Source organism: Macaca thibetana, chromosome 2 (genome assembly GCF_024542745.1).
Source record: "Macaca thibetana thibetana isolate TM-01 chromosome 2, ASM2454274v1, whole genome shotgun sequence".
Taxonomy (NCBI): Eukaryota; Metazoa; Chordata; class Mammalia; order Primates; family Cercopithecidae; genus Macaca; species Macaca thibetana.
Genome location: NC_065579.1, coordinates 73310503 through 73336204, shown reverse-complemented (window position 1 = coordinate 73336204; position 25702 = coordinate 73310503). Strand labels below are relative to the sequence as shown.

General features: G+C 40.3%; 3 protein-coding genes and 1 non-coding gene across 27 annotated transcripts in view; 1 reads left to right on the top strand and 3 right to left on the bottom strand.

The window, feature by feature from the left end:
* SEC62 (SEC62 homolog, preprotein translocation factor) overlaps nucleotides 1-25702 on the bottom strand; it is a 332886-nt gene that overhangs the window by 210564 nt on the left and 96620 nt on the right. The window contains exon 1 of one of the 23 annotated variants that reach the window (XM_050780022.1): nucleotides 23554-23557. The exons of 15 other annotated variants lie outside the window; for them this stretch is intronic. The gene's annotated coding sequence lies outside the window, so the exon portion shown is untranslated. Of the gene's footprint in view, nucleotides 1-3809; nucleotides 3815-6862; nucleotides 6867-7904; nucleotides 7910-14755; nucleotides 14761-17806; nucleotides 17811-22390; nucleotides 22395-22733; nucleotides 22738-23553; nucleotides 23558-25702 lie in introns of those variants that run through there. 7 more of the 23 variants (XM_050780018.1, XM_050780011.1, XM_050780031.1 and 4 more) reach the window with 7 other exon arrangements.
* Nucleotides 1357-16643, bottom strand: MYNN (myoneurin). Of its 2 annotated transcripts, XM_050779963.1 has the most exons (8): nucleotides 15468-16643; nucleotides 14365-14661; nucleotides 9294-10087; nucleotides 8088-8247; nucleotides 6212-6390; nucleotides 5308-5391; nucleotides 4166-4252; nucleotides 1357-2498 (listed from the first exon to the last, which is right to left on the bottom strand). In XM_050779963.1, the coding sequence occupies exons 1-8, from the start codon at nucleotides 15590-15592 to the stop codon at nucleotides 2236-2238; spliced, it is 1989 nt and encodes a 662-aa protein (XP_050635920.1). In that variant the 5' UTR covers nucleotides 15593-16643; the 3' UTR covers nucleotides 1357-2235. The 2 variants fall into 2 exon arrangements, with proteins under 2 accessions (XP_050635920.1, XP_050635921.1); XM_050779964.1 differs by lacking the exon at nucleotides 5308-5391.
* On the bottom strand, nucleotides 16593-16665 carry TRNAV-AAC (transfer RNA valine (anticodon AAC)). The gene has a single exon. It is a non-coding gene; the product is annotated as a tRNA-Val (tRNA).
* Nucleotides 17812-20621, top strand: ACTRT3 (actin related protein T3). The gene is made up of 2 exons (XM_050780033.1): nucleotides 17812-18138; nucleotides 19195-20621. The coding sequence occupies exons 1-2, from the start codon at nucleotides 17939-17941 to the stop codon at nucleotides 20111-20113; spliced, it is 1119 nt and encodes a 372-aa protein (XP_050635990.1). The 5' UTR covers nucleotides 17812-17938; the 3' UTR covers nucleotides 20114-20621.

Below are 25702 nucleotides of genomic sequence, written 5' to 3'. Positions count from 1 at the left end.
ATGATAACAGATACAACTAAATACATGTATATTATGATAAATAATAGCATCGCATTAAGAGAAGAATGCCAAAGAAGAGATACTGTCTTCAAGTTTTCTCTGCACATCATTCTGGAAGAGCAGAAAATGATGACAATTCAAGCCATGTCAATTTAAATAAAATTACTTTAGCTAAGAAGCAGAAAATGTGATCAAGAAAAGCTCAATCAATCTTAGCCACTTCAATCATATCAAATAATACTAAAAATAATAAATTTGAAGGCTAATCTATGCAAAAGAAAAATGCTAATTATACCAGAGGAAATTTGGCAACTATTGCCCTTATAGAATTATGACATCACTGTAGCAGTTTTTTGTTCATTAGATGCTTGGATTAATGAAGATATAAATAAATTAAACATAACCTCCCCATTTTAGCAAACTTCCTAAAGAGGCTGAGTCTTTTAATTTTCTTTAATTTCTTCACATTCCAATACAGTCCTATCACATTTAACCCAGAAGAGATTAGGTGAACATTCTAATGCTTTATGAATTTTATTTAAACCAACTATTTTAACTTAATACACATGCATAAATTTCTTAAATAAAATAATCAAATATTAAGTTTGTATCGTACAAAGGTGGTATTTCAAACTCTATTCAAATAAGTCAGTCCCATGTCCCACCAGTGGCAATTTATTATGAAAATAATGTGTGTGCTGTGAAATGGTGAAGATCTCTACAGATTACAAGCATTAAGTATTTTTATTATGTCTTCTAATTGGTTCCTGTGACTTGGGTCCCAAGTAGAGAAAATTAATGAATTAAAGAAATCAACACCAATAAAAACCATATTAACTGTACTACAGGTGTAGTTTAAAAGCAGAAAACAAAAGTCACAGCATGGCAGAAATAATAAATGATGTCATCTCACACTGAAAAATAGCCTTGTGGGGGGGGAAAAAAAGAATAAGAAAGAATGTCACCATGCTGTTTGATCGGCATTATAAAAATTGACTTCATGGAACTGATAATTTCATATCCAAAGATCAGGCAGTGAAATAAATTAATATGTGGGAAAAGTGGCATGGGGATGAGTGGTGCAAATATCAGGATAATAACGAATTTTCTACATTCGATTGGAAGAAGTACCATTGTGAAACTACAACCACAACCAAAAGTTGTCGTTTAATTTATAAAATTAACAAACCCCAAACTTATAGAAAACTCAAATATAAAATATTTAAAATTGGCTTTCTGCTAACTCAAAATGTTTACTTATAATTGAGGTTAATTTCTTAACTCTTTATGCAATATAATGTACCAAATTTAGAAGCCGAGTGATTTCTAGTATGCATTAAGTTTATATCTAGAAAATTCTTTCTGGAATTTAATATTTATTTTAAAAGTGCATAACAGGCATAATAGAGGCTTACCAAAATATTTCAAAACTCAAGTACATTTTCCTCATCTCCAATATTTTAGAAACTGAATAAAACATAAACTGAATCAAATTCTGAAACTGTCTTTGACAAGATAAAAACACCAAATATCTACTTAAAATTCATTTTGAAAATAGAATCTCAGATAACTCAAACCAAAAGTACTGACCATTGGTTTTCTCCAGAATACTGAGTTCTAAATGAACAAAAATTTATACGCACTTTTCTAGATTTTGAGAAACATTTGTTGTTTCATTAGAAAAGTTATTTCTAACAGAATATATTAATAGAGAAATAGCACAATTCTTATTCAGCACCTAAATTTTCACGAGCAGAAATAATGAAATTTTACTTTTTCTCCATAGTTTATGTATTGATCCGTGGGGCTGACAAATAGTAACACACTCTTGGGCTGATACTATCATGGATTTTGCTTAAATTCTGAGGGCAGGAAAATTTTAAAGTCCCACAGGTCAAAACTGAATCACATTAACTGGCTGATTTAGTAAATGAAGGGCAATTCTAAAATGCAAAATAAAAATGGAATTAAGGCAGCTTTAAAAGAAAATAAAACTCATTCACCCAAAATAGTGCTACATAATTCATTCCTTAAAAAGCTGTGTGGAGTATAGACATAAAAGCCAAAAATAAAAACAAACATTGCAGTTGTGATGCAGCATCAGGTGCTTTTACTTCAGTGAATGAAAAATAATGGTCACAACTCAAATGAATGGGAATTTAGTATGAATATATGCACCTTACCAGAGATGTTTGCTACCAATGACATCTTAGCAATTCCATATTCCTCACAAAGTCAGTATAATTGTTGTAAAAAAATTAATTGTGGTTCTGAATACCCATTCACAGTTGACCTCAACAATGTATCTGATGTAGGAGACTGAGTATCCGTGACAGGCAGAAGCATGTGATGGTCCTCAGTCCCAAGTGGAAGAGCTAATGGTAAAGTCATATCAGAAGGCTTCACATCCATAGTTTCTGATAAAGGACTTTTTTGTATGGAATCTTGTTCACTCAAAGTATGATCCTCTACACTGGAGTCTAGAGTTTTATCTGCACCTACAATGGAAGGAAAAAAATCTACATTATCTTTAAAAATAAGATAGACTAATGTACTTACCATTCCCAGAAATTACATTGCAACCTCAATACTTTTACTCAAGTGGTTTCTCTTTTGTAGATATGCCCTTCTCACTATCTATGTAAATTTAATCTGGGCCTCAAGGTTAAGTTCAAGCACTAACTCCATTAAAAAAAAATGGACTTGATTAAGAATGAAACAGGGTGAGCTGTTTTATCTGCTTAATCATACATTTGTCAATTTTCATATACTGTCTTGTGGCATCTCTCTCTCTTATTACCATTTAACATTCTACTCAGGTATGCCTTGAATCCTCAACCAGACTGTAAATTCTTTGAGAATAAATGTCAAGTCATACTTCTTTAACTCCCTCAAAGTATTAAATAGTGATAAGAAATACTCTATTCATTCACTGAATGTTTTTAATAAGTTGTTCATATTATTCTGTGAGTTCAGAATAGTATGTATGACACTTTCATATATTTTCAGAGGTGAGAAATTCTGCTTTACTCAAGGGAACAATTAGCACACTGACTAAAGACGTACTTTTGCCTTCAAATTTTCCAATGGCTTTAACATGCTTCCGTTACTCTGAAGTGTTGACGTGATTTCGGTTTCACCATCCTTGTTAGGTAGACAAAACTGCTTTTGTAAAATTGTAATTATCTGTATTCTTCCCAAACTACTCTTCACTTCAACTAGTCAAGGTTTCCTTCTTGTCCCATGGACTCTTTACAATGTTCTCTGCCTGGAAGGAATTCTCTCGTCCCATCTCCATCTTTGAACTCTTCTCCATCCTTCAAATTCCCTAAAATTAAGTTTTTTTCTAGTACTTACCTCAGAAAAACAGTATCTTCTTTAGTACTTTTGTGTCGATTATGCCCTAAATTTTCCCTTGTAATTATTTATTTAGGTTTCTGTTCTCGCACACCAGGTTGTAAGTGCTTTGAGTACCAGAACTATGCCTTGTTTAACTTCATATTCCCTGAACGTACACTTTGCAGAAATCTAACAAGTGGTTAAATTAATGACTTACTGTAGTTTTCAAATGTTTCTAACTTAATACTTATGATGTTTTAAGTATTTACACACCAGAAGTGCCTAGTGTCATTTCTAATAATGACAGAATAAAATAGTAAGCACAGGGAAGCTTTTACAAGAATTCATTTTAACCAACAGACCCAAGACTTGTTGTCTCGCTTTCCATTTTTATATATTATAGCAATGTAGGGTTACCTGTTTCCCTATTTCCTCTTAAACATTTCTGGACTAGTGTTCATGATAACACCCCCCCCCCTTTTTTTTTTCATAATAACCGTAGTAAACCCTGAGTTATCCAGACTCCAGTATGGGATACAGTGACACATAGTTTGCTTATATGTTCCTTCATGCTTGGGACTGTTATTAAGTCAGGTTTTAAAAGGAGGAAATGTTTCAAGTTTTTTTATAAGAGGCTCAATATGAAAAGAAATCCAAAATGAATGTTACTGTAAAAAAGCTACTTTCCTCATATGTATATACCTAGTTTTTGAAATAGACATTTAACTTAAACTGCTTAAATGTACATCTCATCTCAACATTTTAAGGAATAGAACTCATATAAGCACCAAATTAAATAAAACAAAACAAAAAAACAAGCATTTACCAGAATGGACTTTTGTTTTGTGCTTCTTTAAATTTTTAATATCTGTGTAAGAATTTCCACATAATTCACAGATAAATGGTCTCTCTCCTGAAAAACAAATTAAAAAGTTTAAATTTCAATATTTTAAAAACTGCTAGCTAAGACAAAAATATCAATGTTTATGAACACAAGGCAAAAATTATTACAGTGTTTAAATTTGGTTTCAAATTGTCACTTTAATCACCTGGTTATAGTATAGTGAAATGAAAGATTCTATACAACCTAGTCACTCCTTTATACAAAAAATCTGTATCTCAAGAAAAATTGAGCATTTTCATGAACAGAAATGTACTTGCAAACTAAACCTACTCTTGTATTTCTATGAAACATTTAGTGAGTGTCAATTATATTCCAGACACTGGCTAAGAGATAAAGCTGGGGGAAAATAAGTGTAATAATCATAGTTTCTGCTCTCAGGTACCTGACAAATTAGAAAATCCTTAAAAATACTGCCAACATGCTACAATATTACACTTCTTTGGAAATAAGAACTGTTCACTGCTTTATGGTGTAAACTAAAGCGTGTGCGAATATAAAGTCACCAAAAAGTTACTAAATCTCTATTAAGTACTCACATTATTCTAGGTAGGAATTATGAGGAGGAATTTTTAAAAAGAGAATGTTAAAACAGTATTCTTTCAAAGTGGCATTTTCCTTTCTTTTAAAATTTTTTACATTCAATATTTTCTTTATACAATTTACAAACTACTTTTTATGATAAACATGTCAAAATTAAAATTTGTTCCTAAAACTTGCATACTAAACACTGTTTAGTAAGAAAATCTGATGTTATCTTGGTATTACCTATTCCTTTTCATTTCTTGGTATATCTGTGCAATTTAATCCAAATCATTTAAAAACTATTGATTATCTGGCATATTTCTTGGAAAACCAACACAATTCTTTAACAAATTTAATTTATACTCCAAACAACTAAAAAAAAAAAAAAAAAAAGCAAATAAGTTGATATTTATACATTAAGATATTGCTATAGGTATAGTATGACTAAATACCATATAGTCCATAATGGCTTAAAAGTCAAGGTTTACATAAAAAGAAATTAAGAGAGAACAAAAAATAATACGTTCTCCCTAAACACAGACCTGTATGGGACCGAAAGTGTTTGTTGAGCTCTCCTGAGGAAATAAAACTTTTCCCACAAATACCACATATGTATGGTTTTTCACCTAGATGGAAAATAAAAGATAGCGAAGTGGTGTACTATACCAATATAATATTTATCAATTACAAATAATCTAAAGCTTTTCTGAAATATTATTTAAATTAAAACCTCTCTATATTGTACTTTAGAGGTATTTTCAGTGATCCAAGTAAATGAATATTAGTAATTATTATATACTGTTCATAAGTTTTCATATATTAAAACTTTATTCCTAAAAATGTCCCTTCTAGTAGAGATGATTTGGGCATGGAATTTGATTTTTATATGATTAAGAACATGTCAATTCATAAACCCACATATTCTTGCTATCTACTATATTAATAAAGGAGAATAAAAGCATGTAGGGAAGTCTTTTAAAAATGTACCCTAAAAAAGCAGTTTGTTTCCAAACTGCTCTTTTGTGTCTGAATTACTTAATTTGAAAATCTCAGAATATCTGCGTAGGAAAGGTTCTAAGAAGTTAAAAAAATCCATGTTCAACCCAAACCCACTCCCCAACCCTAACTATAGGAGATGACCCTTCAGGAAGCTGAAAAGGTATTTTTAAAGTCACAAAACGCATCTCAATGCAAGTTTATATAATATCAAAATTATCTCACTGATATTAATGTGTAAGTTATATAATTTATTTCACCCACCTTGTATTATTCTAGAAAATAAGTCGGCTTTTATATTTAACCAGTATGTGAAAATCATAAACAGCTCATAGAAGTACAAACAGATATCTAACTACAAAGTTTCCAATCTACTTCGCTAAAGGCCCAAGTCCCCTTTTTCTTTTATTTATAACTTTATTTTAAGCAGTCTCTCCCTGTCAAACTCACCTGTATGTTTTCGAGAATGAGTGATAAGAGAACTAGAGACAGCAAATGCCTTCCCACAGGTATCACATACATAAGGCTTTTCTCCAGTATGCCTACGGACATGATAGGTCAGTGTGCTGGCTTGAGCAAATCTCTGTCCACACCTATCACAGACATATGGCTTCTCTCCACTATGCTTCCTATTAGTAAATAAATATAAAGTTAAGTAAAACAATTTGGAGATCAGTCTATATAGCAAGAATTCATGAAATTTTTTACACATTTTATTTCATGTCATCTTAACAGGCCAAGACTATGTATTTAAAATCAGTAGTTGTTTCAGTGTAAACACTGCCAAAAACAAATATTTATTATCAAAACATTAGTTCTGAAATCAATTCAAAAAGTTTTTCCATGATCTTCATATGGTTGTCAGTGGGCCCCTAATACTGCAGGCAATTATTTCCACGAGTCTAGTCACTCTTTGACTTGTGAAAACTCTCTCCTCAAACCATCAGCATCTCCTCACCCATTGTTATTCTCAGGTGACACCCCCTGCTTCCTATTTCACTGAGAAAAATTCATATAACATGAGGGTGACAGTTCATCTGAATCCATCAATTCCAATATGTATACTTGAGATCCTACTTAATGATATCACTTCTGCAATTTCCCCAATCCCACATCATCCATGTTTCTCACTCCATTGGATTATGGTATACAAATATACTGATATCTCCCATATTAAAAAACAAAAACAAAAACAAACAAAAAACCAAACACCCTTGACCTTACTTGCTCCTCCTTTCTCTGATCCCCTTTACCAAAACCTTGAGACTCCAAGTATTCTACTTCCATTTCTTCTCTACTAGCCTCTACTAATGATGCTTTTGTCAAGAGCACTGCTGACTTCCCACTTCGCTAAATCCAGTCTTCATCTTCCTATCACAGAATTTTACAACTGACCACTCCCAACCAGAATAACTTCCTTCACTTAGGATTCCAGGGCAGCCCACTTTCCTGGTTTTCCTCCTCTACTGGCTGCTCCTTCCTAGTTAAGTCTGCTGTTTCTCACCCATCTCTCAGAACCCATAAAGTTAAGAGTGCCTCAGGACCATCTTTTGATTTCTTCTATCCACATTCACCTTCTTGGTGACCTTAGCCAGGGTTATAGCTTTAAATACTGTCATATGCTAATGACTGCCAAACTGGTATCTTCACCTTAAACCAGACCCCTGAACTGCAGACTTAGATAACCAATTATCTATTGTACATCTCTGTTCAGAAGTGTAAGTCATCTCAAATTTAACATGCTCATAACTGTAATCGTAAATTCCTGCACTTCCACTTAAACTGTTCTACCCACAAACCTTCTCTATCTCAGTTAATGGCAACTCCATCTTTATAGGGGTTCAGGCCCAAAACCTCAGAATCATCTTTGACTCTCTTCCAGACTTCACATACAATCAATCTGTCTGCAAATTCTGTTATTTCTAACTTTAAAATATATCCAGAATCTACTACTACTTATTTCTTTCACTGCTGCCACCCTGGCCTGAACCACCATCACCCTTGCTTGGCTTTTATCTATAGATTCCTGTTTACCCTGATTCCACTCTTATAATCCTATACTAGCCAGAATGATCCTCTTAAGTTGCATTCTGGACCATTCTGATCTTATTTCTGGATCAGTCTGACCTTATTTCCTAGTAGTCCCCCGACCCCGCTTATTTCCTATCAACTACTATGGCTTCCTTGTGGTTCCTTGAATGTGTTAATACCGTTTGGTGGAGCCACAATTAAAATTCTACTGTCCTGAATTCTAATATAATAGTCTATTCATAAGACTATGGTGATTAAGAGACTAAAAGATCAAACAACTCATTTGGTTTTTTACCTTGCATGAATCTTGAGATTGCTAGAAGTTGCAAACTGTAAGTTGCATACATCACATTTATAGGGTTTTTCTTCACCATGATGCATGCGACTATGGAAGACTAGCTGACATTTCTGAGCAAATCCTTTATCACACAATTCACATTTGTATGGCTTCTCACCTAAAGGAACAATAAAATTTATATTTAGAAGAAAATAGTGTTTTGGTTGCATAAGTCATATAAGATTTCATCAACAGTACTAGCTTTGTTATTAAGAAAATGTTAACTGCTGGAATTGAAAACAAATACAATATTTTCCAGACCATTGAAAACACCAGTAGAATTAGAAGAAATTAGTGTTTCTGAATTCAAAATGAGAGAAGTACATACAACATTTAAAAGAGTACGAATCTAGGGCCAGGCTCGGTGGCTCACGCCTGTAATCCCAGCACTTTGGGAGGCTGAGGCAGGCAGATCATGAGGTCAGGAGAGAGACCATCCTGGCTAACATGGTGAAACCCAGTCTCTACTAAAAATATCAAAAAATTAGCTGAGTGTGGTGGCAGGCACCTGTAGTCCCAGCTACTCGGGAGGCTGAGGCAGGAGAATGGTGTGAACTCAGGAGGCGGAGCTTGCAGTGAGCCGAGATCTCACCACTGTGCTCCAGCCTGGGCAACAGAGTGAGACTGTCTCAAAAAAAAAATAAATAAATAAAATAAATAAATAAATTAAAAAGTACGAATCTAAATGTACCAATGGGTGTTCATACTTTACAACCAGAGGACATGCAAAATAAAGGTAACTGTAGAAGCTGAGGGAACACTGTATGTGTAATTCCAATGAACATGTTCAGAAGTCAACAAAGTCTAGAAAGTATGTAATAAGTGCTGGCAATATCTGAAAATTGGCCTGAATTGTAATTACATTTTCTCTTTATCAGTTTTAATGTCTTTGTCTCTGTTAAATACTTGGTAAGCTAAATCAACATGCTTATTTGGAGGGAAAATGGTATAAGGAGTTGATGCAATAGGGCTTAAACAGCCATTAAATACTTGGTTACAATTATAAACAAATTTTCAACAGTTTAACACTGTTAAATACTTTGATGAATAGAAAAATATACCAACTTCTGATCACAAGTAGTGTGTGCTAAGTACTCTCTATAAAAATACACTATTTTAGTCACAGTATAAAAATAATTATATCTCCCCATACACCCGTCTCACCTGTATGAGTTCTTACATGCGTTTTCAGCTGGTTACATTGGGTAAATGCCTTTCCACATAAGTGGCAGACGTAAGGTTTAACTCCTTTGTGTATTCTCATGTGCCTTCTCAAACTGCTGGCTTCTGAAAATACTTTCCCACATGTGTTACACATTGGCTTGGCCTTGGAATACCTCTGATCCAGCTCTTCCCCAGAGTTCTCTGCCTCATAAGGACTCTTGACACTGGCTATATTAGACATAGAGTGTTCTTTCAGAGCACAGTTTGGCTGTGATTTTCCACGTTTCCGTTTCACTGTAACAGTCTGCACAATATCTTGTGCTGGAAAAGTATTTTCCACAACTGATGTCAACTCGAGTTCTGAATCATCATTTACTTGTGCAACTTGTTCTACTACAGGTGTGGACAGTTTATTTGCATCTAGGAATAATTCAACAGACGCATTCTCTAAGATGTCACTGGGATATTGCACTGTTTTATTCTGCCCTGTTTTCGGGGAGTTGAAAGGCTTCTTCTTCTTTTTTGTTTGAGATGACTTTTTTGCTAACGCCCCTTGTTTAGGATTTGCCTGAACTGAATCTGTAGATACTTCTGATTTCTCTCGATTATTATAATCTCGCAGAGTAAGAAGACAAGTCTGTTGATTCAATTCAACGTTTCCAGTAATACTACATATCTCTGTAGAAGAAGGATTAGCAATAAAAGCAAAATCTTCCATCTTTATTTTGCATTTAGTGACCACCTCTTCCACTTTGAGATAGTCAGCAGCCTGATGAATTTCTTTAACATTCCAACTGTAAGGAAACAAGGCTACATGACAATATTCTGATCAAAGAAAAACTTTCTGAAACAGAGCTGCATATATACTTCAATGTATTTTAAAGACCTAATGAAGCAGAATGCTGAAAAAGACATCACTAAGAGAAAAATATATTTATAAATGCATTCAGAATAATGTTTAGGTGAAAATCTCCAATTTTATAGAACTTCAAGAGATGAAAGATAATGGCTATTCACAGCTGTCAGTGAACCACTGCAGAAAAATTAAATGTTAAATTTTCTGGCTTTAAAAAACAAAAACAAAAAACCCTAGAACACAAAAATAGCTGATGGCAACTCACTACCTCTTCCATTCATCCTGAGACCTCTTCAGATAGCAACCAATTTTTCTGGATTGGCAAGAGGCAAAAAGAGGCAAAGTCTAATGACACTTGTTTCCTACTATTTTCTCCTGCTCCCCTGTGAGGGACTTTAATTATGTTTGCCAAACTTTGCTGTGCGTGCGAATAACCCAGGAATCTTGTTAAATATAGATTCAAATTCAGTAAGTCTGTGATGGGGCCTGAGATTCTGCATTTCTTTTTTCTGTTTTGAGATGGGGCATTCCTCTGTTACCCAAGCGGGAGTGCACTGGTATAATGATAACTTACTGCAGCCTTGAACTCCTCGGCTCAAGTGATTCTCCTGCTTCAGCTTCCCAAGTAAGTGGGACCACAAGCATGTGCTACCACGCCTGGCTTTTTTTTTTTTTTTTTGGTAGAGGCAGGGTCTCGCTATGCTGCCCAGGCTGGTCTCGAACTCCTGGCCTCAAGTGATCCTCCCACCTTGGGCTCCCAAAATGCTAGGATTAATTTGGGCTCCCAAAGTGTGAGCCACCAGCCCTGCCTGCATTTCTTAATACACTCCCTGGTGATGCCAATGTTGCTAAGAGGAACCCACTTAGAGGAACAAGGTTTTAGAATGTTAAACTCTCTCTAGCAACCCTCTCAATCTTTTTTGGTGATACTCAACCCAAATTAGCTGGAGTGTTTGTGATACGAGAATTACAAAGAAAGACTTAAGCAACCGTGTTCAATATTGTAGTCAAATGTTTACTAAGCATCTACCATGTGTGGTACTAAGATATTAATAAATAAATAGTCTCTGCCCTTCAGAAGTTCACAATGTGGTGAAAGGTTGTTTGATTAATCTAGCACTGGCTCTGGCATTACTAGCTGACTTAATTAGGGTAAGTCAGCATCTTTGGGGGGTTCAACTTTCTTAGCTGTAAAATTAGAGCTGAGTTGGTATTAACACTAAAAATATGACTGTTATAAGTATCTGAGGATGGAAACACACACACACCCCTTACTCTCAAATAATCTTCCTACTTGATTTTTCCCCTAAATACGGTTTATCTTTTGGAAGATGATCTCTTTCTCTCTTTGTTGTAAGTATAAGCCAGAAAAGGGTTTTAATCATAGCTGACAATGTAAATATAGTGCTGGTGACACTATTTTTTTTAAAGGACTAAAATTTGAAATAAAAAATAACTAGTGTCATGAACCTCTAAGATCTCTAAAAGTATCCTACAGTATCTACAAATCTCTACCCATGTTCTCATCATCTTCTAATTAAACTTGCTTTGCCTCAAGTGCCACCTGTATGTTTCCCCTTATTTAATTTAGTGTCACAACAGCTTTTTAAAAATTGTCTTTTGGGCTGGGCCACTAAAAAAGATCTTTTGGTCTCCAATTGTGTTTACTGCTCCATAAAATGAACTGCCAAACAGATAACAAGGTCAGGTAGCCTTTAAGACCAATATAAGTTAGCAGGAAGTCATATATTAATTGTTCAAGGCCGGGTGCAGTCACTTACACCTGTAATCCCAGCACTTTGGCAAGCCAAGGTGGGCGAATCACCTGAGGTCAGGGGTTGGAGACCAGCCTGGCCAACATGGTAAAACCCCATCTCTACAAAAATACAAAAATTAGCCGGGCATGATGGTGGGTGCCTGTAATTCCAGCTACTTGGGAGGCTGAGGCAGGAGAATCCCTTGAACCTGGGAGGTGGAGGATGCAGTGAACCAAGATCGTGCCATTGCACTCCAGCCTGGGCGACAGAGACCCTGTCTCAAAAAAAAAAAAAGTTCAACATTGAAATGGTAATTCATACAAACTATTTCATAGACGGCTATAATCTCAGTCACAGTTAAGAGCACCAATCAACATTTACTTCTAACAGATTTGCTTTTGTTTACAAGTATTAGATAACATCTTGTGAACAGTCATTGAAGGTCATTTAATTACATATTGCCAGGTATATGCCAAAATGCTTTATAAGATTATCCTCAGGACATGCCTATGAAATCTATTATAATCCTCATTTTACATACAAGTGAAAAATCAGAAGTCCAAAGAAATAAAGTAACTTGTCCAAGAGCACAGAATGTTAGAATGAAGATTTGACCAAGGTAATGTGGCCCCTGAGCCAACTAATTCTATTATTCTACCTGTTTTCTTAATCACTAAGTTGTAAGCCTTTCTATTTTGGTATAAATCCTCTCTTGCATTTCTAGCTGAACTCGAGGAATTAGCTCCCCAGTCCCCAGGAAAGATACGTACCAAAAGAGACTGAACAAAACACCTGGCTGTTCTTCACATTGGTTCTTTGCATGGAGTCTCAAAGAAAAGTGCTCTACTGTGTATTCAAATGAAGATTTTTTTTTTTTGCATAGTTAATTGAGAAAGGGAAACTATTAAATTGAAGTCCAGTCAAAATTCACACGCTCTTTTCCCTTAATCAACTTATCAAGAACTCACTTGAAGATTTCATTATGCCAAAATTTAAAAATAATTCCAAAATAGCATGAAAGTTTACTTTTCTCTCCCTCCCCTCCCCACACTGGATACTTCTTGCACAAGAATGTTTCCTTGTCAAAAGGATTAATGAGCACCCTGATTCTAGATTTTTAAATAAGTATCTTTCCATGATAAGCTGCAATATAAAAGGGAGGGAAAGATTTTGCTTACTGTATACATGCACATCTCTACCGAGATCTGGAAAAGAATGAATTAATATATATCAAAAGGTTAACAGGGGTTATCAGTAGGTAGCAGAATTTCAGGTGTTTCATTTTTCTTTTTTCTAATTTTTCTCCAAGAAACATGGAATTAAAGGGGGAGGAGAGGGTAAAGAAGAAAAATAAAGAAATTAATGTTCACAGGGAAGTGAATAAGGATCAAGTAAAACCTTATTTAGCCTCAAGGTAGTTCTTACCATCTCATTTTGACAGATGGGGAAACTGAGGCCCAGAGAGATTGCATCATGCTCAAGGAGACATAGCAACTGACAGGAAAGATCTAATTCCAAAGCCTATAATCTTCCTATGTCAGAAGATTATGAACAGTCTACTCATGTTCCCACTTTCATAGGAGAGGCAGAAATAAGACAGGGGTAATTTAATCAGTTTCTCTTTGCTTTTATTCCCTCCACCTTTTCCCCTACAATCAGTAAATGTATTGATATTAATCTAATTATATGGTTCATTATATGGGGGAGACACACAGTGCCTGCAATATCAGATTCCTCAGAACCCACTTTTTGTTAATGCAGTGACAATAGTAAGCATCTTAGAGAAGCATTCTAGCATCTTTGACCTTACTTCAGTATTAGTACTGGTAGGTTAATAGAGATAACAGGAGTCAGAATGAGGGAGAGAGACCAGAGGAATACAAGGACCAAAAAGCAATGGGAAACTGGAAGTCACTTAGAATTTTTTGTGTTTGCAGCCTGGCCAACATGGTAAAACCCTGTCTCTACCAAAAAAAAAAAAAAAAAAAAAAAAAAAAAAAAAAAAATTAGCCAGGTGTGGTAGTGCATGCCTGTAGTCCCAGCTACTAGGGAGGCTGAGGTGGGAGAATCGCTTGAACCTGGGAGGCAGAGGTTGCAGTGAGCAGAGATTGCGCCACTGCACTCCAGCTTGGGTGACAGTGAGTCCGTCTCAAAAATAAAATAAAATAAATTCATTGTGTTTAATGTTCAAGTTTACGTAAGTGAAATCACAGGCTCTATTTCAGTAGATGAACGTGTCAGAAATCTTACTGTTTATTATCTGTGGTTTCTGTGCTTATGAAATATTGCCTGCTCATCCTAAATCAGTGATACTGATTTCTTTATAAAAACAAACATTGTATGCACAAAATAGTTGAAGAATTTGAGTTCAGAGAATGAAGGGAAAAAACACAAAGCTACTTTTGCTGTGAAGACTACTGACTAGTTTTTATAACTGGAAATAAAATGTGTACTTTACCTGTCAAGATTTAAAGTTCCTGTGTATATAAACTCCAACAGTTTCTGAAATCCATCAGCCTTCACCTGACTCTGATCAAGAAAGACATTATTCTCAGAAGTGCTTCTGTAGATCGCACCAAAATACTCACTAAAGGAGGCCAGCACATTCCTATGAGCTTTAAACTGGAATTCCCCAATCACTATGGTGCAGTCACAAAGAAAACCTGCTTCCCGCTGTTTGTTCAGTCTCTCTAAAAGGTGCTCACAGTGGTGCGAATACTGCATTTTGATATCAGAATGGAATTCTACCCTTGATCTAAAAGACAAAAAGAAATAGTAAATCAGTAACCGTAAGTTTCATCAACGTTCAGTGAGGGAAGGGACAGAGGCCATAACTTTAACAATTTTAGCCCCCCTTGAAAATCCTTATCAAATATATATGGTTAAGAATGAAGGGATGGGTGCCTTTCTATCTTTGGTTCCCTTGACCAACTAACACAATCCTTTGGACATATCACTAAGTGACGGTGAATGGCAACACTTCTACCACCTGAAAAAAAGCACCGCAAAACTTGACGCCTTCACATCAGTTGAACCCTCAGATTTTCAAGCTCAGTGGACATACTTATGTTACCAAAAATTTTTTTAAGCCACTAAGACATGATCTCTTGGGACTGATAGGGGCAGAACAGTACGAGTTTTTAAAAACTGCTCTCAAGTCACCAAAACCTGTTAGTTTCCCCAGTGCGGTTTCTCCAAAACGCGAGGTGGCTGCCCATAGAGCCGGGAATGCGCCGGGCCACGGCTTGCTGTCAAAGGTTCTATCACTCGCGCCGAGGAGGCCACACCTTCTCCCTTCCCACTATCTCTACGCCAGGCGGCATCCGAGAGTGACAACCAAAGCCAGTCCCTCCTCGGCTTCTGCCGCCCTGCCCTCTGCCCAGCTCCCACTCCCGCGAAATGCCACAGCAGAGGTTGTGGCCCAGGCCACCCCGGGGCTGCCTAACCCAAGCCTTCCACCTGCGCCCGGACCCGTGCGGGAACTCCAAGGAGCCTGCCCTCCGATGGCCGAGGTTCCGGAGAGACCGGGAATGGCGGGCCAGGGGTGAAGTAGGAACTCACCGATAGCAACCCAAGTGGGGGAACACAGTTTCTTCACTCTGTCTCCGCCATCTTGGGAGGACGTCACCGCGCCACGCTCCGCCCCTCCCTTCCTTCCACGGTGGCGTCATGTCCGGCTCTGTCATCCCGTGGCCGTGCGGGAGGCTCTGGGGCGGTGGGGATCCAGCGCCGGCCAGGACGGGACAGGATGGCCCACAGAGACCCACTCCCCAGCATGCCAGGGGTCCCTCGAAGCAGCAGGAGTCATGGATACGAGAGCTGAGGGCTCGCTAGCTCGCAGCGCTCCGCCTGTCTTCCTCATCGCGAGCATTCTGGTGTCGGCAGTCAGCGTCTAGCGCTCTGCCGGGGCTCTGCGCCGAGGCCCGGCAGCACTGCGCCGCTGGCCTCTCTCCTGAAGCCAGCTGCGCACTGGATACGGGGGCTTGTAGTTGCTTGTCTTCTCCCATCATCCTCCCCTTTCTCGGGGCCCCCACCGGTGGAAACTGCTGCATGTATACTCGGATCTCTGCCATGGGGGATTTTTTAGCTGAGACTCGGCACCCCTTTCCCGCTTACGAACCTGAAAACTCTTGGCACCCCCTGGTTTTTTTGTGCCCCAGCCAACTGTGGCTCAGCTTCCAAGATGCCCTTACCTGGTGACAGAAGTCTGGGATGCACGAAAGCGGAGCAGCTGGGTACAGTGGGCATGCGCAACATTAGAGGAAGGTGGGTTTTATACCGGAAAAGGTTTTCCTGCGTCTGGAGTAGAAGATTTTTAATACGATTATTTACATACACTTCAGACGAAAAACCAAGTGACATAACACAAAAACGCTCAGGAGGCGACAGGACTAACCACTTTTACACTTTGATCTTTCCTTCTAGGCTGTACAGTATTCTTTATGTATTAGCTGGTGAGTCAAATTCATTTTTTAAAACCCGGGGCACGTGTTCCACGTGGCAAGGCTTCCATAAAAACATTTGGTGAACGAATAAAGTAACATAAAAACTTACGGTTCAAACTCTCAAATTGCTATCAAGATCATGTCTTTTGAAAGACCGATATATATTAATCTCACGCTGACCTCAAAAAAAAAAAGTGATCTAACGCTTTCTTTCAAGCAAAGAAAAATACGTCTTTCAGGCTGTTTCCGCCCGGTTTCGAACCGGGGACCTTTCGCGTGTTAGGCGAACGTGATAACCACTACACTACGGAAACCCCGCCGCACAGTTTTTGTTGTGGAGTCCTTTATATACATATGTGTCAATTCGCAATTCCAAGTGAAAAATGATCTATGCCCAATTGATGGAGCGAAACCGTTTCAAAAGCTTGAATCTGCATGCACTTTCTTCCAAAGCGCCTGGGTACCGCGGTAGAAACCAGGCACTCCCGAGTTGCCCTTCCTTTGGGTGCACTTTTTTTTTTTTTTTTTTTGGTCTCCTGGGAAAGAAGGTTTTATTATACATCCTTTCCGCAGGTTCAGCTGCTCAGACTCCGGGGCGAAGCAGGCAACTTTCGTTATTTAGCCGCGAAAAAGCCATCCTTTCAGCTGCTGGTGGAAGGACGTGTAAAATTACTTTTGAATTTCCTCCTTTTGCTTATGAAGACCAAGCAGAGGTTCTAAATTGACTGCTTGTTTTAAAATTCTCTACAGGGTATGCAGAATCAGACACCAAGATGCGTTTATTGACATGCAATGTACTTTCAAATTTTTCCAAACTTGAATTTCCTATGACCTGAGAAACTTCACTTTTCCTCCAAAAAGGCGGGCACGTCCTTCAGTCTAAAAATCAAGAGTAGGGAATGAGGCTTGCAGATTACACCAGAAGGATATAATTCGAATTAATATAATTCGAGGAACTACTATTTTGTTTTAATTGCGTATATTTTGCTTGGAAATCACAGGAAGAAACACAACAAAGCATTGCCCAGTGTACAGAAAAAATAACAAACGTACTTAAAACTCATTTAAATTCTAGCATTTTTCTCCTTATTTTAGAAGTTTAACGTTTCAGAAGCAGACACTGCCTCCCTTCCTGCGACAACTTTCCCCTTTTAAGTCTCATTTTTCCCCAGTTTCAAGGGCGAATTCTAGAACTCCCCGGAACCGCCACCAGTTAAGCAGAATTCAGTGGCTTTGGAAAATAAAACTGCTTTTATAGCTCTTCTGGGTATTTGAGAAATGCACTTGTTAAGTGTTAGAGTTGAATCTTTTGATGGGAAAGTCGGGTTTTCCTGATACTAGGATTCCGGGATTCCAGGAGTTGGGGTGGCCCAGTTCCTGCGAGAAGCAATAGCGGGCGGTGACATGAGGAGCACAGTGCGTCCAGCGAGTCCTTGCGCCTGGGGGCCTCCCGAACCCCCGCCTGCGCCCCAGGACTCGAGCCTCACTGGGCCGTGCCGGGGCCTCTGTGACGCGGCGTTTCAGGCAGTCGGCCCCGGCAGAGCCCGCAGCCAGAGCGGCCCAGAGACAGGAGGCGGCAGCGGCGGCATGAACCACTGCCAGCTTCCGGTGGTGATCGACAACGGCTCGGGAGTGATCAAGGCGGGCCTGGCTGGGAGCAGGGAGCCCCAGTTTATCTACCCGAACATCATCGGCCGCGCCAAGGGCCAGAGCCGCGCGGCGCCGGGCGGGTTAGAACTCTGCGTGGGTGACCAAGCTCAGGACTGGAGGAGCTCGCTGTCCATCAGGTACCTCCTTCTCCCAGCAAGACTGGTGGGGCTGGGGAGGTTGTAGGGGAGTGGGGCTGGGGAGGTTGTGTGGGGTGGGGCTGGGGAGGCTGGGGAGGTGGGACTGGGGAGGTTGTGTGGGGTGGGACTGGGGAGGTTGTGGGGGCGGGGCTGGGGAGGTTGGGGGTGGGGCTGGGGTTGGGTTGGCTGGGGGCGGGGGGACTGGGGGTGTTGGGGTGGGGCAGGGAAGAACCCCAAAGGAGGTGCGCAATGGGGACAGAAAGGATAAGGAAGCAGGGAGCAGGAAAACCCCAGCCAGCTGGAGTTACTACAAACGCGCGGGCCACAAATCTCCATGGGTACCACACATCTAAAAAATTGAACATTTTGCTCTCTGTGGCTATCAAATGCATTCAAACGTATAAAGTTATCGAACGAATTCATTTAAGAATATTAACTCGGCCGGGCGCGGTGGCTCAAGCCTGTAATCCCAGCACTTTGGGAGGCCGAGATGGGCGGATCACGAGGTCAGGAGATCGAGACCATCCTGGCTAACCAGGTGAAACCCCGTCTCTACTAAGAAAACACAACGGGTGAGGTGGTGGGTGCCTGTAGTCCCAGCTACTCGGGAGGCTGAGGCAGGAGAATGGCGTGAACCTGGGAGGCGGAGATTACAGTGAGCTGAGATGGCGCCACTGCACTCCAGCCTGGGTGACAGAGTGAGACTCCGTCTCCAAAACAAACAAACAAACAAACAAAAAAGAATATTAACTCATGGTTCCTTTTGTCACTTGGGTTATTCTCTTCAATTGACATTTAAACTATACTATAATGTGGACATTTCCCAATTTTTGAAAGTCACAAACTTCCAAAGGAGAGAGAAAATAGAAAGCAACAAAAATTGCAGAGGTAAGTAGCTGTGCTAATTTTTGCTGACATTTACCTTCTGTGAGAGGCTGTGGCAGTTATTGCCCATAAAGGGATATTGGTAATAAACACGGGGAATTAACTGAGGGTCGAAGACAATAGAACTAGAAAAATAAAAAGCTGTCATTGATCTTAGTGCTCTCCCTACAGTTACCCAGTGGAGCGTGGTCTCATTACTTCATGGGATGACATGGAGATCATGTGGAAGCATATCTATGACTATAACCTAAAGCTGAAGCCGTGTGATGGCCCAGTCTTGATTACTGAGCCAGCCCTGAACCCACTGGCCAACCGGCAACAGATCGTGGAAGTGTTTTTTGAGCATCTGGGTGTTCCTGCCTTCTATATGTCCATCCAGGCTGTGCTGGCTCTCTTTGCTGCTGGCTTCACTACTGGTCTTGTGCTGGATTCAGGTGCTGGGGTTACCCAGAGTGTGCCCATCTTTGAGGGTTACTGTCTGCCTCATGGTGTGCAGCAATTGGATCTGGCGGGCCTTGACCTCACCAACTACCTCATGGTGCTAATGAAGAACCATGGTATCATGTTGCTTAGTGCTTCGGACAGAAAGATTGTTGAAGACATCAAGGAGACCTTTTGTTATGTGGCAATGAACTACGAAGAGGAAATGGCCAAGAAACCTGATTGTCTAGAGAAAGTTTACCAACTACCTGATGGGCAGGTCGTCCGGCTCCATGACCAGCTCTTTTCTTGTCCAGAGGCCCTCTTCTCTCCATGTTGTATGAACCTTGAGGCCCCTGGCATTGATAAGATATGCCTTAGCAGCATAATGAAATGTGATACAGGCCTGAGGAATTCCTTCTTTTCCAATATTATCCTTGCCGGGGGATCAACCTCTTTCCCTGGTTTAGACAAGCGGCTAGTTAAGGATATAGCAAAGATGGCTCCTGCCAACACCGCTGTGCAAGTTATAGCTCCCCCAGAAAGGAAAATATCAGTGTGGATGGGAGGTTCTATTCTTGCATCCTTGTCTGCCTTCCAGGACATGTGGATCACTGCTGCAGAATTTAAAGAAGTTGGACCCAACATAGTACACCAAAGATGCTTCTGAAATACAGATAAAATGGTTAGAATAAAATGTTTTGAGTATATGTGACAGAAACTTTGGATATTATGTGTTTCTGGGAGAAGAGAAAATACTTCAACGATTGGGATGCCAATATTTCTGTCGTATTTCTATAATGGGCTTGGGGATAATAATGATGAAGCTCAAGAACAGATGTCTATTGAGTAGAACCAAGTTAAAATAATGTTTCCCATAGTGTTTTTTCTATAAGTTGAGTTGGTGAGCTTATATTTCCCTTGGAAGAGAGCATTTGTAGTACAATATGCTATGTGCCAAATGAGTGATAAGATTTAAGCTTATTGAAGTTTAGGGAAAGAAGGTTGCTGTGGTGAGGAAAGAGACTCCATAGCACAGGTACACCATCATGGAAGGGGTGGCATTGGGATGGAGGGCAGATATCCAGGCAAGCATACTAAAAGGAACAAGTTGCTAAAGATGAGAATGAACAAAGCATATTCAGGGCATGTTTAATAGACTGATTTTGTTTTTAAAATTTTTATTTATGGATGTATTTATTCATTTAGTTTTAGAGGCAGAGTCTTGCCCTGTCTCCCAGCCTGGAGTGCAGTAGTGCAATCATGGCTCACTGCAGCCTCCGACTCCTGGGTTCTGCCCTCAGTCTCCCAAGTACCTGAATCCACAGGTGTGCACCACCACGCCTAGCTTAGACTGATTTTGTTCAAGTGAAGAGCTCATATAGAGAAGAGCAAGCGCTATGACTAGCAAGGTTAAGTGAAGGCCAGGGACTGAAAGGCTTTAAGTGCTAAATATCCAATATGCAAAGGAGAGAAATTAAAGATTTAAAAGCAGGAGCCATAAGGAAACTATGTTATGATGAATGTGGTGATAGTTTGGAGAATAAATTGAACAGGGAAGGCCCTGGAGATTTGGTGACCAGTTAGAAAGTTACTAGTCCAGATATAAAGTGCCAAGTCTTGTACTCAAGATTATAAGCAATAGGAATTTAAAAAAAGAAATTATGAAAACTGACAAGATGTAGTGCCTACTTAGATATGAAGGGGAAAGAAGGGTTTGAGATAATGTGGGATGCTAAGAGAATGGTGGTGGTGTTGACATATAACTCAAAGCATTTAGCATCTACTCTATGTACGGTACTGTGCTAAGTGCAATAGTGCTAAAAACAGGAGTCAGATTCTGTCCTTAAAAAACTTTACAACCTGGCAGATGCTATGAAGGAAAAAGGGGATTGGAGAGAGAGAAGGAGGGAGAAAGATGGAAAGAGAGACATTTTACTTTTCTTTCAGATCGAGGACAGACAGCGACAACTCCACGGAGTTTATCCAACTGAACACGAGTAAAACTTTTAAGATCATCCTGTCATTTATATGTAAAACTGCACTATACTGGCCATTCTAAAAATTCGCGGCCGGGTGCGGTGGCTCACATCTGTAATCCCAGCACTTTGGGAGGCCAAAGCGGGTGGATCGCTTGAGCCCTGCAGTTCGAGACCAGCCTGGGCAACATGGTGAAACCCCGTCTCTACTAAAAACACAAAAACTAGCCAGATGTGGTGGCAGGTGCCTGTAATCCCAGCTACTCAGGAGGCTGAGGCACGAGAATCGCTTGAACCCGGGAGGCGGAGGTTGCAGTGAGCCAACATCACGCCACTGCACTCCAGCCTGGGCGAAAGAGCAAGATACCGTCTCAAAAAAAAAAAAAAAAAAAAAAAAAAAAAAAAAAAAAAAAAAAATCGTTACAGTTTATGGTGGATTACTCCCCTCTTTTTACCTCATCAAGACACAGCACTACTTTAAAGCAAAGTCAATGATTGAAACGCCTTCCTTTCCTAATAAAAGGGAGATCCAGTCCTTAAGATTAATAATGTAGTAGTTACACTTGATTAAAGCCATCCTCTGCTCAAGGAGGGGCTGGAGAAGGCATTCTAAGGAGAAGGGGGCAGGGTAGGAACTCCGACGCATCCCACTGAGCCGAGACAAGATTCTGCTTTAGTCAGTGCTGCCTGGGAATCTATTTTCACAAAGTTCTCCAAAAAATGTAATGATCAAAACTAGGAATCAGTATTCTGTGTCCTGGGCCCTAAAATCTTCCTGTGAATTCCATTTTTAAGGTAGTCGAGGTGAACCGCGTCTGGTCCGCAGAGCATAGAAAAAAGGCCCTCTGATACCTCAAGTTAGTTTCACCTTTAAAGAAGGTCGGAAGTAAAGACGCAAAGCCTTTTTCGGAAGTGCGGGAGGTCAGCGTCTTTCCTCATGGCCGGAAATGGAACTTTAATTTCCCGTTCCCCGCCCGCTGCCAGAGTGACTATCACGAGAGCCGCGAGAATAAGCTTGGCCAATCCGCGCGGTCGGCGGCCGCTCCCTTTATAAGCGGACTCGCCCGGCAGTGCTCTGGGTTGCGGAGGGTGGGCCTGGGAGAGGTGGCGGCCATTTTTTGTCTAACCCTAACTGAGAAGGGCGTAGGCGCCGCGCTTTTGCTCCCCGCGCGCTGTTTTTCTCGCTGACTTTCAGCGGGCGGAAAAGCCTCGGCCTACCGCCTTCCACCGTTCATTCTGGAGCAAACAAAAAATGTCAGCTGCTGGCCCGTTCGCCCCTCCCGGGGACCTGCGGCGGGTCGCCTGCCCAGCCCCCGAACCCCGCCTGGAGGCCGCGGTCGGCCCGGGGCTTCTCCGGAGGCGCCCATTGTCGCCGCGAAGAGTTGGGCTCTGTCAGCCGCGGGTCTCTCGGGGGTGAGGGCGAGGTACAGGCCTTTCAGGCCGCAGGAAGAGGAACGGAGCGGAGTCCCCGCGCGCGGCGCGCTTCCCTGAGCTGTGGGACGTGCACCCAGGACTCGGCTCACACATGCAGTTCGCTTTCCTGCTGGTGGGGGGACGCCGATCGTGCCCATCCGTCACCCCTCGCCGGCAGTGGGGGCTTGTGAATCCCTAAATCTGACTGACTGGGCCAGTGTGCTGCAAATTGTCAGGAGACGTGAAGGCATCTCCAAAGTTGGCCAAAATGAATGGGCAGTGAGCCGGGGTTGCCTGGGGCCGTTCCTGCGTGGGTTCTCCGGTCTTCGGCTTTTTGTTGCCTTTTATGGTTGTATTACAACTTAGTTCCTGCTCTGCAGGTTTTGAGGTTTTTGCTTCTCCCAAAGTAGATCTCGACCAGTGCCCCCAATCGGGTGTGGGAGAGCAGTGATTTTTTTTTTTTTGAGAGATCATTAAGTATTTAATGAATATTTAACTAGAAGATCTAAACGAAAATTCAAGTTGTGTTCCTTTAGTGGTCATCGGTTTATGCCGAAGGTTACAAATTTCTTCTTTGAAAAATTAGACCTTGGCGGTGACCTTGAGCAGTAGGATATAAATAACCCCCACAAGCTTAGCGTTTCAATAACGGGAACACTAGGCATAATGAAAGACGGAAAAGAAATTTACAGAAAAATGTATTCCACCACCACCCCACCCCCCCCACAGCCGGCAGTCTCCCACAAGAATTGGCTCTTGATTTCCTTTAAGAAAACAAGCCGATGGCCCACTGCCCACTCATCACGACAAGGTAATTCTGTCCCAAATCCATACCTTCAATTCCTTAGGACCCGTCTTCTGGGGGTAGTTGCCAAGAGAGATAGCAGACAGGGATGTGTATATAAAGGCCCACCTTTAGGGTGATAGCCTGAATCCTGATGATTGAAAGGGTCCGTAGTTAAGACCATGTCAGTAAATTTATGAACGTGTATATTTACAGCTTTTTAACCTATTACCTAAAGTAGGTCCCCTGGAATTGTCTAGCAGATACATTTCTTAGCACTATTAGAATTAAGAAATGTATAAGAACCTCTAGAGTCCACTGTTGCTGGTAATGTTCTCTAACTAAGGAAAAATACTTTTCCAATCAGCATAGTTTTGTGGAAAGTAAGGAATGAAATTCTAGTTACGATTTTGCCAAGAACTTGTCTGGAGTCTTGAGGAAGTAGCTCAGCTTCAGTAAGCCTCACTTTACTCAAGGTGATCTGAGATCCCTTTTTCTTCAATTTGTTTGTTTTGAGACGGAGTCCCACTCTGACACCCAGAGTATGGCAGTGGCCCCATCTTCGCTCACTGCAACCTCCACCTGCTGGGTTCCTAGCGATTTTGTCTTAGCCTCCTGAGTAGCCGGGATTACACGCACACAGCACCATACCCGGCTAATTTTTTGTAGTTTTAAGTAAAGTTGGGCAGGCAGGAGTTGGGCAGGCTGGTCTCGAACTCCTGACGTCAGGTGATCCGCCTGCTTCAGCCTCCCAAAGTGTTGGGATTACAGGCGTGAGCCACCGTTCCGGGACTAAGATACCTTTTTCAAGACGGCAGGGATTCCTTGAACTACAGAGAAATGCATGTCTTTTGTTCTTACTCCATCTAGTGGTACTTTTGCTTCTCCACATTTACAACATTTGTCGTGGTGCAGGGCCTTGAAGCAAGAATGGCAACAGACTGGGAATATTTTTCTTTCATTTTTAAAAAGAAAATAGTGATTTAATACATTCAATTTAAAAATAAGTGCATAGTTGTTTTCTAGCTCATATTTAAAGTCCTCCCTGTGACATGTCTATTACAAACAGTCCAAAGGACGATTCTTCTTAGTATTATAAACATTCAATATATTTTTTCTTTTTGGTAAAATGATTAAGTTTTGTAATTCTGGAGTAAAGATGGTCAGTCATCCTGGATGACCATACAGGTCATCCAGTGAGATAATTTATGTGAAAATTTTCTGTACATCATAATTATGGCAAAAGTGACTTCTTACTGCCATAGATTTGAGTGACCCTAGTAGATGAAGAAACTGCTGCTGAGAGGGGTTTTATTTACTTGCCTAAGTTATTTACTTGCATAAGTTAATTTTTTTGCGGAGTTGTGACCAGAAGCCAGGCTTCCCAACTTCTAGTCCAGTGTTCTGTTCACTGTATTGCACCCTAACGCTTTGTTGGTTAACCAGGGACAGATGGCTAGCATTAACTCCATCACTTTCTGGTTTAAAATAAAATAACCTCCTTAATGGTTGTAACCTTGGTTTCCACTCCACATCCACTCCCGCCAACACTCTTCGATGTGATTTTGTGCTGTGTGTGTTTCACTTTTTTACAAGTACAGTTGATTCTAGTTATTTGCAGTAGTTACATTCTGTGAAGCCTCTGTGAACACTGTCAATACTGAACCATTGCTCCCAGAGGAGTTACAGGATTAGGTTTCTGGGAACATTCGGTCACAACATTTTTGTCAAACAATCAGTACATAATCTTGTGTGTGTTTCTGTTAAAGACATCCTAAAGTATGTTGTTAATTCATTAGCATTGAACTCATATTCAACAACACTGTCACTTAGGCCTGAATGAAGCCTAGCTAACACAAGTATTTTTTTTCTGTAAGACATATCACAGCTTTTTTGTGCTTAGGAACGCTAGACAGCACTTAAGCACTATGATTGGGGGTCATTTTAAATAGCACAATGACCAACTAAAAGCACAAAAATGTGAAAAACTTGCCATTAAATAGACCAGAAATAGGACACTTGTTTATAGTGTCCTTTTCGGACTACAGAGGCAGAACTGGGAACCTGTGTGTTGGGGAAATCA